Here is a 13,806-nt window from a genome sequence, read left to right on the forward strand (position 1 = left end):
TGGCACGACTTTGCCGGTTGGGTGGTAACTAGTCACGGCCGAAGCCTCGCACCAGACCAGACTAGAGACGGTTTAGAAATAATTGTAAATTCCCAAATTTGCCCCTGCCAGGAATCGAACCCAGGTCCTCCTACGTAAAATACCACAGCAATCAGCACTGCGCCAGGGAGATCGTCAAAATCTTTATCGACTTTCGAATCTTTAGATTAATTTGGTTTGGTACCTATAGGTAGATAAGCATTGGACATACGAAAAACAAGCTTTTTTTCAAATTCTACATCTTTATACATTAAAAAAAAAATTAAATGTAAAAGCTATGGTGTCATGTTTAAGAAGTTTCGCCTAGATTTAACGTTCACGCATGATAATTAATGAGTGTGTTTATCAAGCCAAGATCATTTTCCCGATTAAATGTACTGCGATAATATCAACCGCACCTCATTATTAATGAAATATTATTATCAGTTTAGAGCTGTAATACCGCGAGCATATTATTCATTAACACCTTGTCTCATTGCCATGTCTAACATGTGTGCGGCTTAAACACACAATGATGTAGTAAATGCAATAAATAATAATTTATAATTAATGAGCTGATGGTTGGCATGCGTTGCAATCCAATCTACCTACCTATATTACCTATATTACCTACTTAGTACAATCTAATTTGTTAAAATATAAGGATACACCTAAACCTTCACGAAGAATCCGTCAACTCATTAGTGAAAATCATATGAAAATCCATGCAGTAATTTTTAAGATTAGTGCAAATACCTAGACTTACTCTGTAAGACAGAAACGTTTAAGTGTGGAAACCAATCCAGAGAGAAGAAGAAGAAAAAAGAAAAAAGGCTTAGGTATTCTGTCTCTTTTCGTCGTATTTCCAAAAATATCTTATTCCGGAATATCAGGAGTCATGACTCAGGCCATTTTCGATTAATCATATAGTAGGAGGATCTTTGGGAAAATGATGCAGTGTATTTCAAAATCCTTCAGCTTATTAGCACAGAATATTACTGGTATTGATAGATTGGGAAGAAAATTATGTTCTTAATGAATTATTTCATTAAACAAACAATTTTCCCTAAATAACTTATTTAATGTGTTTAAACACATAATTAGTTTGCGTTTGGCATGCATATCTCACAAATCACTAGTTCAGTGCCAAAATAAATTTATATTTTCCGCTTGGTTGACACACAACCTCGGGGAAAACTGTTCAAACTTTGCCGCACCTAACGGCCAAATTTTCGACTAGGAATTTACGACGGTACTTATTAAATAAATAAAAAATCATACGTCAGTTATGCGTCGTACATAAATTCATGCGGATCATAATTTGAGTAGGAATTCTATGTGAATCGCCTCAATAAAACACAGGAAACATCTCGTATCATCCATTTACACTCTGCCTACTTCATGTTCATAATTTAGTAATATTATTACTAAATTATTGTACCCTAATCACTTTTTAAATTTAATGCAAGCTGTGATAGCCTAGTGGTTAGGACGTTCGCCGTTTAATCGGAGGTCGGGGGTTGGACCCGGGCAAGCACGTCTAACTTTTCAGAGTTATGTGCGATTTATGTAATTAAATATCACTTGTTTTAATGGTGACGGAAAGTATCGTGAGGGAACCTGCATACGTGAGAGTTCTCCATAATGTTCTCAACGGTGTGTGAAGTCTACCAATTCGCTCTTGGCCAGGCGTGGTAGAATAGCCAAAACCCTTCTCACTGAGAGGAGACCCGTGCTCTGTAGTGAGCCAGCGATGGGTTGATCATGATGATGATGATGACCCTAATTCCAAATCTTACTTAATATTATAAATGTGAAAGTTTGTATGTTTGTTACTCCTTCACGCCACAATTGGGGCCGATTCTTTTGTACACAATCTCTAAACTAAACTAAATTAACAGGTCTAAATTTAGTGCTATCCTTTTCCGCAAGCAACTTTATGAAAGGGATAGCAATATATTTAGACGTGCCATTTTAGTTTAGTTTAGAGATTGTGTACAACGGAATTAGCCACAATGACTCAACCGATTTAGCTGTTTGGAAAGAAGATAGCTTATACTTCTACTCTAACTAACACATGGGCTACATTTTGTACCAGAAAACCAAAAATAGACTGACGATACGATAAAAACCCTGTTTTATGTTAATATAATCTCACCAAAAACATTTCATGTAAATTTGGTTGCCAAGACTCAGAAGTTCATAATGCTTTTTTTTGTTAAAAAGTTATGAGATCTCTAGTAGAGCCAAGCCCCTAAGCTGAGCTTCGATTTATGCTGCCCATGGGACCTGTCCCAAGTCCAAAGTATAGCTCTTAAGTGATCTTGACAAATAACTCCACTTATAAGCATCTTGTTAAAAATATGTATACGATAGAAACCCTGTTTTATGTTAATATAATATCGAACTGCACTTGCATATTTTTATAATTTATTGAAGAGGTATTTCACTTTTTAATAAATCTTAAAATCTGTCATCCCATACTACGACTGACCTGTCAAATATTCACATGTGTTTTGTTTTTGCTGCAAACGAGGATGCAAACTCACGGTAAGAATATGCGTGTACGGCGTGTAATAGCACATTTATTTGTCATCGTATTCGATTGTCTATTTTTATAACAAAGTCAGTATGCCAAGGAAATAGAAACATTGAATGGAATTGAAAGCGATAGTCCAGCTAGCTACTAGGGCTGCCCATGCCCACCTTCTTAAGAAAATAATAATTACTTTGCCAAAAGAAGGCAATAATAAAAACTAAGACCTAGGTATCATACAAACATTTTGAAAAATAAAAATAAAAACAGATTATTTTACATTTTTCAAATACGATAAGCTGATGCCCACAATTTCATGCACGTGAATTTAGGTTTCTATAACTCATTGTATTTCTAAGATAAAAAGTAGCCCATGTCACTATCCCGGTCGCTAACTATATATCCATGCAAAAAATCACGTCGACCCGCTGCTCCGTTGCGATGTGGTTGAAGAACAAACCAAAAAATCAATAAACCAACAAACCCCCAAACAAACACACTTTCGCAAAATATTAATATAGGTAGGTAGTGATGGTAAGTTTATCATTTCATACACCCTTATCTTTGCACGGGTGACCTTTAATATTAGTAAGTATACTTGTATATTATGTACAAGGAACTTTCCTAGAAATACCCTGTATTTAAAAAATTGGATTATAATTAATTCAGAGACTTTTTGAGGTATCAAATTTACAGACGCAATGTGCTGACTTTACATCACGAAGGCAACCCTAAGCCCAAGCAAAGGCCGCACACAAGCAGTTATATTGACGGTTGAAATCGTTATAAATAAAGTGATTCGCTACTTCGCGAGCATAAATCAAAAACGGCTTCAGGATGCGAAGCCAAGGTATTCCGCATATCTTCTCTATTTGTAAATTGGCTTAAGGCTCTCTCACATTAAGCTTATATCTCAAAATAAACTGGTGAACCTCTGAACGCAAATCAAAAACTTTACGGCTGATCTTTTCGGTGATATCACCCACACTGGGTTAGCGTGAGGACTGTGCGGGTGTGCGGGACGTTTCCCCACCATTGCCATCTCGACCTGTCGCAAACTGTACTAGTTCCTTGTATAAAAACTAAACATTAATTTCAACAAAAGTCACACGATAATAAAACGCGTTCACCTAGTGTTCATTAATATAATCTGTCAGTCGTATTTTTTGATTCCATTGTCTCAGATTGTCTCATTAGAGAGGGGAATCCGCGTGGGCGCAGCTACACATCACAGTTCACACTTACTCTGGCATTCGGGAAACAAAAATTATAGCCGATCACCGACATTCTATATCTGCCCGTGTGGCGTATAACCCGTTGCACACGTCAGTGGTTGCAAAGTGACGCATACTGGAAGCTTTCCCCGACATTTTCTGTTGATTACTAATTAAATAAAAATATCAATATGAAGAAAATAGATATAATCTAAAAATTTATATTTATTTTTAGATTATATATATTATTAGGAAGCCAACGGTATACAAAGAAATATTTTTTTTCTAAATTAAAAGTAAAAAAACAACATTAAATTAAAACTAAAATAAATTAAATCTAAAACCTCATCGAGACCACCGCAGCGAGGCATTGTACCTAAGAATAAAAAAAAAATTTAAAGTAGATAACCGCCTCATGTTTTGATGTCATTCAAAATAATTTGGTGATTTCATAAAATTTCAAACCATACCATATTTTATGCATGCTAAGTGCAAAGTTGAGAAATCCATTTTAATATTTTAATGCGACAGACACAAGTGCCATTGACAGATAAAATTATATTCCGTAAGTACTTACTATACAGTGTAATTGACTTTAAAGTTATGACAGAGGAACCGAAGACTACCAAAATTAAATAATTACAAAGAACTATAATATGATAGGTAGAACTATAAATTAACCTAGTATTCGTGAAATTTCACTAAGTCTACCTGCCTGTATTAAAACTTTCAATTTTTTTTTACTGATTAAAGTTTTTTTTAATTGTTAGCTTTTTTAATTTTAATTAACAACATAAAAAAGATACATTTTATCAAAATGTGCACGACTTCTGATGCCTGGAGCCTCTCCTTCCAATAGTCTGTGACGTCGCTATACGTAATATTTTCATTGGATTGTTTTGGAATGGCGACTGCTTCTAAGGAATTTCCTGTTCTTAATCGGGAAACTGCTTAATAAGCGCATACCTTTTGGTTTCTGGAGTAGGTACTTTAATATAGATGTTGAGCTCAGGCCATCAATATAAATGATGTATAAGTCTATTGCTCAGGCGCATTTAATGATCAAGGATTACGGATATAGTTTCGGAACGTATTAAATGAGCAATTAAATAAATAATTGCTCATTAAATTTGTTCCTCCCAGTATGAGAAGGGTTTTGGCCGTAGTCTACCACGCTGGAAAAGTGATAATTTGTTCTGGTTCTAGTAAAACATACTGTCTTTATGACACGGTAGAGAACACGCTTCGTTAGAAAAATCTTATCAAGAGAATAGGTACTATAAGAAAGACATGATCCTCAGTAATGAGGGAGCAACGGTTTAAAACCAAATACGGATTAGTAAAATGCAAGCAGAATGGCAAATTTTGGAGAGACAATTTTTATAAAGGTGTGTTGACCATGAAATCAACACTGATGTTGCTTTGATAGAGTCTAAGGTTGAACTGTACAAATCCGCAAAAAGATCTGTAACATACGCTTTCATTTAAAAAGCTGCAGATCTTTTTACCCCAGATTGGGATACCAATAACATATTATTATACGTAGGATAGGTAGGCTTTTTAAACAAAATACTCCCTCAGAAGAAAGTAGCTAATACCAAGTCAAAAGTTTAAATTCGTAGCCAAACGTTCCCATGAAAAAAAAATAGACTAGACTAGATATAGACGAAAACTATAGCAATAAATAAAATGAAAAAAAAAACTACTATGTTCTCTGCAATAATTTCAGCAACTGACGTATAACTACTGACGATGAGCGTGACACGTCATCGGTTCACTACGAAGAGACACTAGATGATTTTTACTTATTTTTGTATTCCTTCGTCGGAGGAATGGTCTATAAATAAGGGTGCCACATGAATGTAAAATCCAGTGTAACAACACTCGCACTCGTATTCGGTTCTTTTTACAACTGCTAACTACTAAAACAACATGGTGAGCTCCAATATTATGATTTGTGCGTGTGCGTGTCTGTGTCATGTAATAAAAAGTGATCTAGTGAACAAGTTCGTAAAAAGTTATTAACTGTGCTTTAATGCTTTTATAATTGAGCATTTACCAGAACAATATTTGTTTCTGCAAACTTTTAGATTTCTAATGATTTGTTGGATCACATGCATTATTCGTAAATTTTATTGCCAACATATCCAAACATATGTTTTCTGTGAAGAACATGAAACAGTTTTTGTGGACTTTTTCATTCAGTAATTACGTTTTATGAGGTTTCGTGTGATACTTCATTGTTGAGATTAATCCATATCATAATTTTATAAATGTGAAAGTGTGTCTGTCTGTCTGCTAGCTTTTCACGGCCCAGCTGTTTAACCGGCTTTGACAAAATGTGGTACAGACATAGACTTCTTTTTATCCCGGAAATTCTAAGAGTTCCCGCCAGATTCTAAAGGCTCATCTGCTTAACCTATTTTGATGTTTAGTACACAAGATAGACGGATGTCTCTTCCCGAAGACAAACATAGACTAAATCAAAGAGTCACGGATATCATCTTGTTTATAATAATCCTATCATTTGTAGGACTCTGAAGATGAGCAAAAGATGGCCATGCTCCGCAAGGCCTTCCAGATGTTTGACACCACCAAGTCAGGGTACATTGAAGTCCTTAAGGTCTCAACGATCTTGAACACAATGGGTCAGCTCTTCGACGACGCTGAACTGCAGGCTCTCATCAGTGAAAATGATCCAGATGGTATATAAGACTTATTATACTACTATATAATACTTTTAAAACTGTCATCAGCCAATGCACCCAATATTAACTATAGATCTACAGGTAATTAGTGCTAACCATGTACATAATACCTATATACAAAATTTCAATATTCTTGACCCTAAGATTTGATCTGTAAGTTAAAATAATATGTCAGTCAATCATTACTTCTTTATTGACTTGACTACAGTCTTGAGCAGCGAACTATAAAATTACCTGGCACAGAAACATGTAACAAAAACAATTATTTACTTACCTCTTAAAAATAACGAGATACATTAATCATTTAGGATTGAAACAAGCCATCGTGGCGACGGACGACGTCTTCTAAGATTTAAGAATATTTTTAAGCGCAGCAGTTATAATGACTCTATTTTCGTGCGAGTCTCCTTAAGATTCCAATACCTTTGAAACACGTATTTTCTATTTCGATGTGAACATCCAGTTGCAACGAATACTGATGATGTAATTTTAGATCGCAGTAAACATTAGTTTTAATGATATGGGTTTATTAAAATATCTCGTTGAGCTTGACACGAATTAAATGTTGTGTTCTTGTTAGGGTTCTGTACCCGAAGGGTGCCAACGGGTTATGGTACCCTATTACATGTGTCTGTGCTTATTAGTAACTAAGCTTCCACTGTCCGGCCTATGCGAACTTTATCTCCACTAGTTTGCCGAGCGACAAAATCTATCAAAGCCACGAAGTTCAAACAAAGCAAAACTAGCTCTCTTGGCAGTCAAAGCACTCGTGCAGTTTGCGCAGGGATTAATGCCAATTTCAATTTTTTTATTGCAAATTCTGTACGAGCATTTCATAAATCTCTGGAACAGTAGACCGTAGTAGGGAGACGCAGTTTAATTAATATATGACAGGCGATTACTCGCCCTTTGCACTGGCATTTGCTCATAGCCCAGCGATAAAACTATCGTAATTACACATTCGCTTCTCGTTGCTCGTCAACTTCTTTTTAGTAGTTTTTAGCTCAATTCCTTTTCCCTAATCACCGGTCGGACAATTGTATTGTTGTGAACAATCCGTTTTTTTTCTTTTTTGTTGTCTTGAATCTTTGGTTTTTTGCTGATAGATGATTTTGTTTTTCGCCAGGCTCTGGAAAAATCAATTTCGATGGATTCTGCAACATTGCCTCCCACTTCTTAGAAGAAGAGGATGCTGAAGCTATGCAACAGGAGCTAAAAGAAGCTTTCAGGTAATATTTAAATTCTTATAAATATAATGAACATTTTGATCACAATTGACTAAGAGATTATTCTTTCTTAGATGTCATATTACTCGAGCGTGCTATATTCTGATCCTAATCCCAATCTAACCGAAAGTGGTTTCTTAGATTCGTATAAGAAGTTTGCTGCTTCTGTAATATTAAGTCAATAGCTAATGCCTGATACTTCATCCGCGTGGAATTAGGTTTTTTAAAAATCCCGTGGGAACTCTTTTACTTTTCAGGGATAAAAAGTAGCCTATGTCACTCCCCAGGTCTTTAAGTATACCCATGCATAGGAAATATTTATGAATTGGGAATAACTGAAATGGTAAACCTATTATCTAACGATTAGACTTGCGTGATTAGTTCAAAGTTCAGCTTTTTCAAAGGGCCTCTGCTCGCGATGCAGAATCACGTGAGTCTAGCCGTTAGATATTTACATTTATGATGGATATCATTCATGATAGTTGATAAACCTATATTATGAAGTTCCTTAATGTGAAGTATAAAAATTTTGGCCTGAATCCAAAATTATTCACGTTGCAATCTAAAGTCTGACTTCTCAAGCTACAATGTTCCCAGAGTTTATACAGCTTTTGCTTACTTATATTCTAAATCGATTAGTCAGTCAGTTTTTTTTACACGGTACCAGTAACGGGTTTAAGGATGAACATGTTGTTATGACTAACTAAGGTTTACCTACATCATACCTACTTTAGATTTTTTTTAATTTTTCAATTTCGACGCTCGCGGTTATAATATCGTAATCTCAGAGGGTTACCGATTAATATAACCGCAACCGCCGGCCCCGATCTGAAAGGCACGAATAAAAGACAAATGACTTCCAAAGTCGATTACCCATTCAGTTAGGTACTGACTTGAGTCAATGTTGTTTATGCAATGCACTTGATTGATATGTATCGCAACTAGGTATTGCGATAATTGTAGCTATAGCTGGCATACAAACGCTGTAATTACGCTTCTGATCAAAATACTTCCCTTTTAATCCAGATGTATTTGGCCCACTGCATGTGAATCGGTTATTTTCAATTGAAACAGCATAAAATTGTGATTAACTTTGGTCCAAAGTTCATGATTTCGATCACTGAATACAAAATGTGAACTCATTTCCAAGCAAAATGTCCTAAAACTACATGAGTAACACTGTGCTTAATATGAGTTTAAAGTTAATGGTTTTAATCAAAAATGGTACAGTAACAGAAAAGTTTCAGCTTTCATTCAAATTTTGCTCCTCCTGAAAAATTTCATTCATACAATTACACCGTTTTATTTGCTTGCTCAATTCATTGTCAGTAGTAAATAATATGATTTCATGTTTGTAACTTCCAGGTTGTACGACCGCGAAGGGAACGGCTACATAACCACATCTACCCTCAAAGAGATCCTCAAAGCCCTCGATGACAAATTGAGCAACTCCGACCTTGACGGTATCATCGCTGAAATTGACACTGACGGTTCCGGTACCGTAGACTTCGATGGTTAGTACACTATATGACTAGATTATGCCCAAGACTTCGTCTGCGTGGACTAAACAAATTTCAATCCCCCCCCCCCCTATTTTACCTCCTTAGGGGTTGAATTTAAAAATGCTTTTTCTTAATGGAGGCGGATGCCTACGTCATAATAGCTATCTGTATGCCGAATTTCCTCTGATCCGTCCAGTGGTTTGAGATGTGCGTTGATAAATCAGTCAGTCAGTCCTTCAGTAAGTCAGTTAGTCAATCAGTCAGTCAGTCAGTCCATCAGTCAGTCAGCTTTTCATTTTTAAACTTTCCCTTAGTTTACTTAAAAGATATACAAATCCGCGATTTGCCCGGCGGTTTAGACCTTCTGGAGTTAGGTTTTTCATGGGGTTTTCACTCCTCACACACACCCACACCTACATCTCCTCCGAGTCCGGTCTCCTCTCAGAATAAGAAGGGTTTGTCCACGCTGGCCAAGTGCAGATTGGCAAATTTCAGACCCCATTGAGAACATTATGGAGAACTCTCAGGCATGCAGGTTTGCTCACGATGTTTCCCTTCACCATTAAAGCAATTTATATCAAATTGCTTAAAAAGCACATAGCTCCGAAAAGTTAGAGGTGCATGCCCGGGATCGATCCCTGGACCCCACTGGGCTGCTAGGACTACTTTGAATAAATAATATAATATGTACCACCTACTTACTTTTTATAGCAATATTTATAAAGAGGTTACTACAACAGTATAATTTTTGTTACAGAATTCATGGAGATGATGACTGGCGATTAAAGCAAACATTTACCATTTACTGTAGTATTATTTATACTTAGATTTTTATAATGCATACAAGTTCTAAAGACTACATCAGTACAAACAAATGCGGTATTAGCATAAATGCATGTTGGAAATTCTAATTGTGCACGTTTATAATCTATCTTATAGATAGGTGTTTAAATTATAAGTTTTACTTTATTTTCGTTCCAATCTATTATTTCCATGATAATTTAAATGAAACGAATTCCATGCGTATTGACATTATATGCTAATATTTATAACGCAAAAGCTTTTTTATTTGCATTCCTTTTATAAAAATAACTAGGTAGCTAATAGCTATGCCCGCGATTCAGTCGGGACTCGCAACACTCAGGCACACGGGGAGGTTACCTGGCTGGTACCCCAATATGTAACAACCTACTGGAACCTTTAGAATTTAGATTGAATATTTAATTAAGCCTTTGATTATTTGAAATTTCGTAATAGTTTTGATAGTATACTTTGTTATTGAGCACAACGTCTAGTCTTCAAACAAAGAACTAATATTAGAACACGATGAAAGAAGTTTGTTTGTAAAACAATTATTGTCAGATAATAAAATATGTTGTAGTATCCAAGGTGAGAATGTACATCAACTTTAGGCATCGTATTAGAAAATATCATGTAGGTATAGTGAAGAATACATTATGAAAATATTGCTTCACATCTGGCTTTAGATTTCATGATAGATCAAAATATTCAGCCAAATTATTAAAGAAGAGAAAAATAAAACACAGCAAAATCGGTTTATAGTAGCCGGCAGGGAATATTGTACATCAACCTTTAGAAAAGTTCGGCTTCGTAGTAGAGCAATGTCTCTGTCACTTTACCAATGTGACGTTTTGTCGGTCTGAACGACAGAGACAATGCTCTACGAAACCGCTATTTCTTTCTAAAAGCCCATGTACAATATTTTCTGACGGGTACATTTTAATCATACAATGGGGCCGATTCTCTTGTGCACAATCTCTAAACTATACTAAATTAACAGGTCTAAATCGAGTGCTATCCTTTTCCGCAAGCAACATTATGAAAGGGATAGCAATAGATTTAGACGTGCCATTTTAGTTTAGTTTAGAGATTGTGTATCAGAGAATCGGCCCCAATATAAGGCATTGCACCAAAATATTTTCCTGAGTACTGAAAAAAAAACAGGGAGAGTGTCTGTGGTTTCATTTGATAACTTATTTATTAGACAAGAAAATATCATAGCACTGAACTCCCTGGCGCAATGGTGAGCACTGTGATCTTGGAATAAGTGGGAGATCCCGGTAGTGGAAGTTTGTGGCTAGTTACCACCCTACCGTATCGGCAAAGCTGTGCCACCAAGCGATCTAGCATTCCAGTATGATGTCACGTAGAAACCAATCAGGGGCAGGGTAGTTTAATGAAACTACCATACCCCTTCCAAGTTAGCCCGTTTTTATTTTAGACTGCATCATAACTTACTACCAGGTGAGATCAAGGGTTAACTTCTATCGGAATAAAATAAAAACTATATTATAAACCAAAATCTATTTCCATTTCTTATAAACTAAAAACTCACTAAGACCCTTGTCTTATGTAGCGTTATTTAAAAAAATATTAGTATTTAAAATTCGCATATCTTTTGGTGAATACTCAAAAAAATATTTTAAAGACGGCAGAGTCATCCTATTTAAATATGCCTGGAAAAATAGTCAGACAAGCTGTATCTACGTGAAATTGTCTATTATGGTATAACAGGAGATGTAATGGTATAACAGCAATTGTTGACAACGATTTACCTCCCGACCGAAATTACACATGTGCCACTGTTGCAATTGGAAAATTGACCAATTGTAGTTTGCTTCCCGAAGGATATACTGCTTGGACTGTCCCGCTCAAAAGTATTTATTTTACTTAAATGCTTTTTAATTTATTTTACAAAAAGATTAGCAATGATGAAGTCCGTGACTTCGTCTGCGTGGATTTTGGGGTTTAAATATGCAGTGTGATCTTTTTGACTGTCCGGGATCAAAAATAGTCTCCGTGATTTGAGATATCTCTGCACCTCATCAAAATCGTTAAGCGGGTGAACCGTGAAAAGAACCGTGTGAATAGAGAAACACACTTTCTCTTTTATAATATTACTTAGTATGAATTAAATTATAACAGGATTTGGGAAGGTTTCAGTCAACCTTATTCTGTGGTTCTAATGAGTGATCGACTTCAGTGAGTGATTGCTACTTTAATAGTAATTATGAAAATACTTATTATGCTTTAAAAGGCCGTAGCGCATTTTAATTGAGTAAATCTAGGAACGCAGTATATAACTAAATACTATGAGGTCACAGATTGTACAAGTATTCTTCACTAACTAATGCACTCTTTGACTTTTGAAGAAGATTTTTGAAACTTGAAGAATTCTGGTAAAGGCCCGACAAAATGACAACAAAGTGATTCATTGATGAACAGTGATCCATTTTTCTATTCTAAAGTAAGGTGCCACTACATAACCATCTCGACCTGTCGCATACTATACAAGTATCATCGTACGTATAATAATTTACAACGTTAGTTTTAGTTTACGCAAAAACTGAATATGAATATATTATTATATACAAAATTTTAAAAATATTTAATGAAAATTTACTAAGTTATAAGCTTGTTCTGTTGAGTCGCTGTCCTCGAAAATCATGGTCACCCCAAGCGAGTCGCTGTGAGCGAAAAGGACGACTGCGCGCTCCCGCTTGCGCGGCTTGAATGGTGCATGCGGTTCTTCTTCTTCTTCTTCGCTCTGGGCTGGTTTCCGCACTGCATGCGGTGCATGCGGTTATTCAACTAGGTGTTCAAACTTGCAGGATTTTAAAATATTTTTTGGTCAAAAAATCCGTAGTAAAATGATTGCAATCGATTCTGTTACTGATTCTGAACAAACTACTTTCAGATTTTGTGTAGGTATACCTACCTAGTAAAACTAACGTTGTATGAAAGTAATAGTTATCCCATTGCTTTCCAAACAGAATTCTAGAAACTGAACTGGAGCCAATTTAGAATTGACCAATCAAAATTAAGCCAACTCTCTTCCATGAGAGACAGAAACTTAATAGTCTCAACAGCGATTGGGAAAAAAGTGGGCAGGAAATAGTAATAAAGGTTATCGCTTTAAACTACGTATTTCCTCGTACTCAAATGTTACTGTTTTGAACACTTAAGAAATCTTCTAATGATTGTACCATACTATGAAAATTGTTGTCATTTAAGTGACCCCAGGATTTCAATTGAAGGAGCAGAAATAGTGGCAGTGAGGTACATATAGGTTGTTTACACTTTTAACATAATTGAGTCAGTGGTTGCAGCGCATGAACAATGTTTCTAAAATATCTACGCGTAATGTTTCTATGGCTGTTTTTCCTTGGGAACGTAATTTCTTCACCAGCTGGAGATGGGTTCCAAGATCTTGTAAATGAAGGAGGTAAAAATATTAATGAAATACCCACAGTTAATTTATCATGACTTACGAATCTGTGTCTATAATGATGAATTCTAAGCCGAACGCATTTTTTTGTAATTAAAGCAATAGTTAACTACTAAAGTAATTAATGTTTAAATCAGCCCATTCGATCTTTTACAAACAATATTATTATGGTTTCAGAAGCTACTTTAAATGATGAAGCCCATATAAAATATATAGTACCAGGAACTTATCCTTCTCAAAAGTCACAAAAACAAACCAAATCTCTAATAGAAGATATAATAGATAAGGTAAATTTTGTTTTTAATCTCAATAGTATTACTAATAATAATTGTTTATATCAATCACTTATATTC

The 13,806-nt window shown here is 35.5% G+C and overlaps 2 protein-coding genes across 4 annotated transcripts in view; both read left to right on the forward strand.

Moving 5' to 3' along the window:
• The first annotated feature begins 5,548 nt into the window (after window positions 1-5,548).
• Window positions 5,549-10,178, forward strand: TpnC25D (Troponin C at 25D). Its single transcript, XM_034978699.2, has 5 exons — window positions 5,549-5,703; window positions 6,302-6,473; window positions 7,603-7,705; window positions 9,068-9,216; window positions 9,962-10,178. Exons 1-5 carry the CDS (start codon window positions 5,701-5,703, stop codon window positions 9,988-9,990), a joined length of 456 nt encoding a protein of 151 aa, XP_034834590.1. The 5' UTR covers window positions 5,549-5,700; the 3' UTR covers window positions 9,991-10,178.
• A 3,070-nt stretch (window positions 10,179-13,248) lies between these two features.
• The window catches only part of LOC117990946 (arylphorin subunit alpha-like), a 167,801-nt gene continuing 167,243 nt past the window's right edge, over window positions 13,249-13,806 (forward strand). For all 3 annotated transcript variants that reach the window (XM_069504912.1, XM_069504913.1, XM_034978447.2), the window contains exons 1-2: window positions 13,249-13,450; window positions 13,631-13,740. In XM_069504912.1, coding sequence (XP_069361013.1) covers window positions 13,345-13,450; window positions 13,631-13,740 — 216 coding nt within the window. In that variant the 5' untranslated portion in view covers window positions 13,249-13,344. The remainder of the gene's footprint in view (window positions 13,451-13,630; window positions 13,741-13,806) is intronic.

Source organism: Maniola hyperantus, chromosome 19, assembly GCF_902806685.2.
Source record: "Maniola hyperantus chromosome 19, iAphHyp1.2, whole genome shotgun sequence".
Lineage (NCBI taxonomy): Eukaryota > Metazoa > Arthropoda > Insecta > Lepidoptera > Nymphalidae > Maniola > Maniola hyperantus.

Coding starts and splice junctions, on each gene's coding strand:
- TpnC25D (XM_034978699.2), top strand. Junction 7,706..9,067: donor GAGCTAAAAGAAGCTTTCAG/GTAATATTTAAA, acceptor TGTAACTTCCAG/GTTGTACGACCGCGAAGGGA. Junction 9,217..9,961: donor CGGTACCGTAGACTTCGATG/GTTAGTACACTA, acceptor TTTTTGTTACAG/AATTCATGGAGATGATGACT.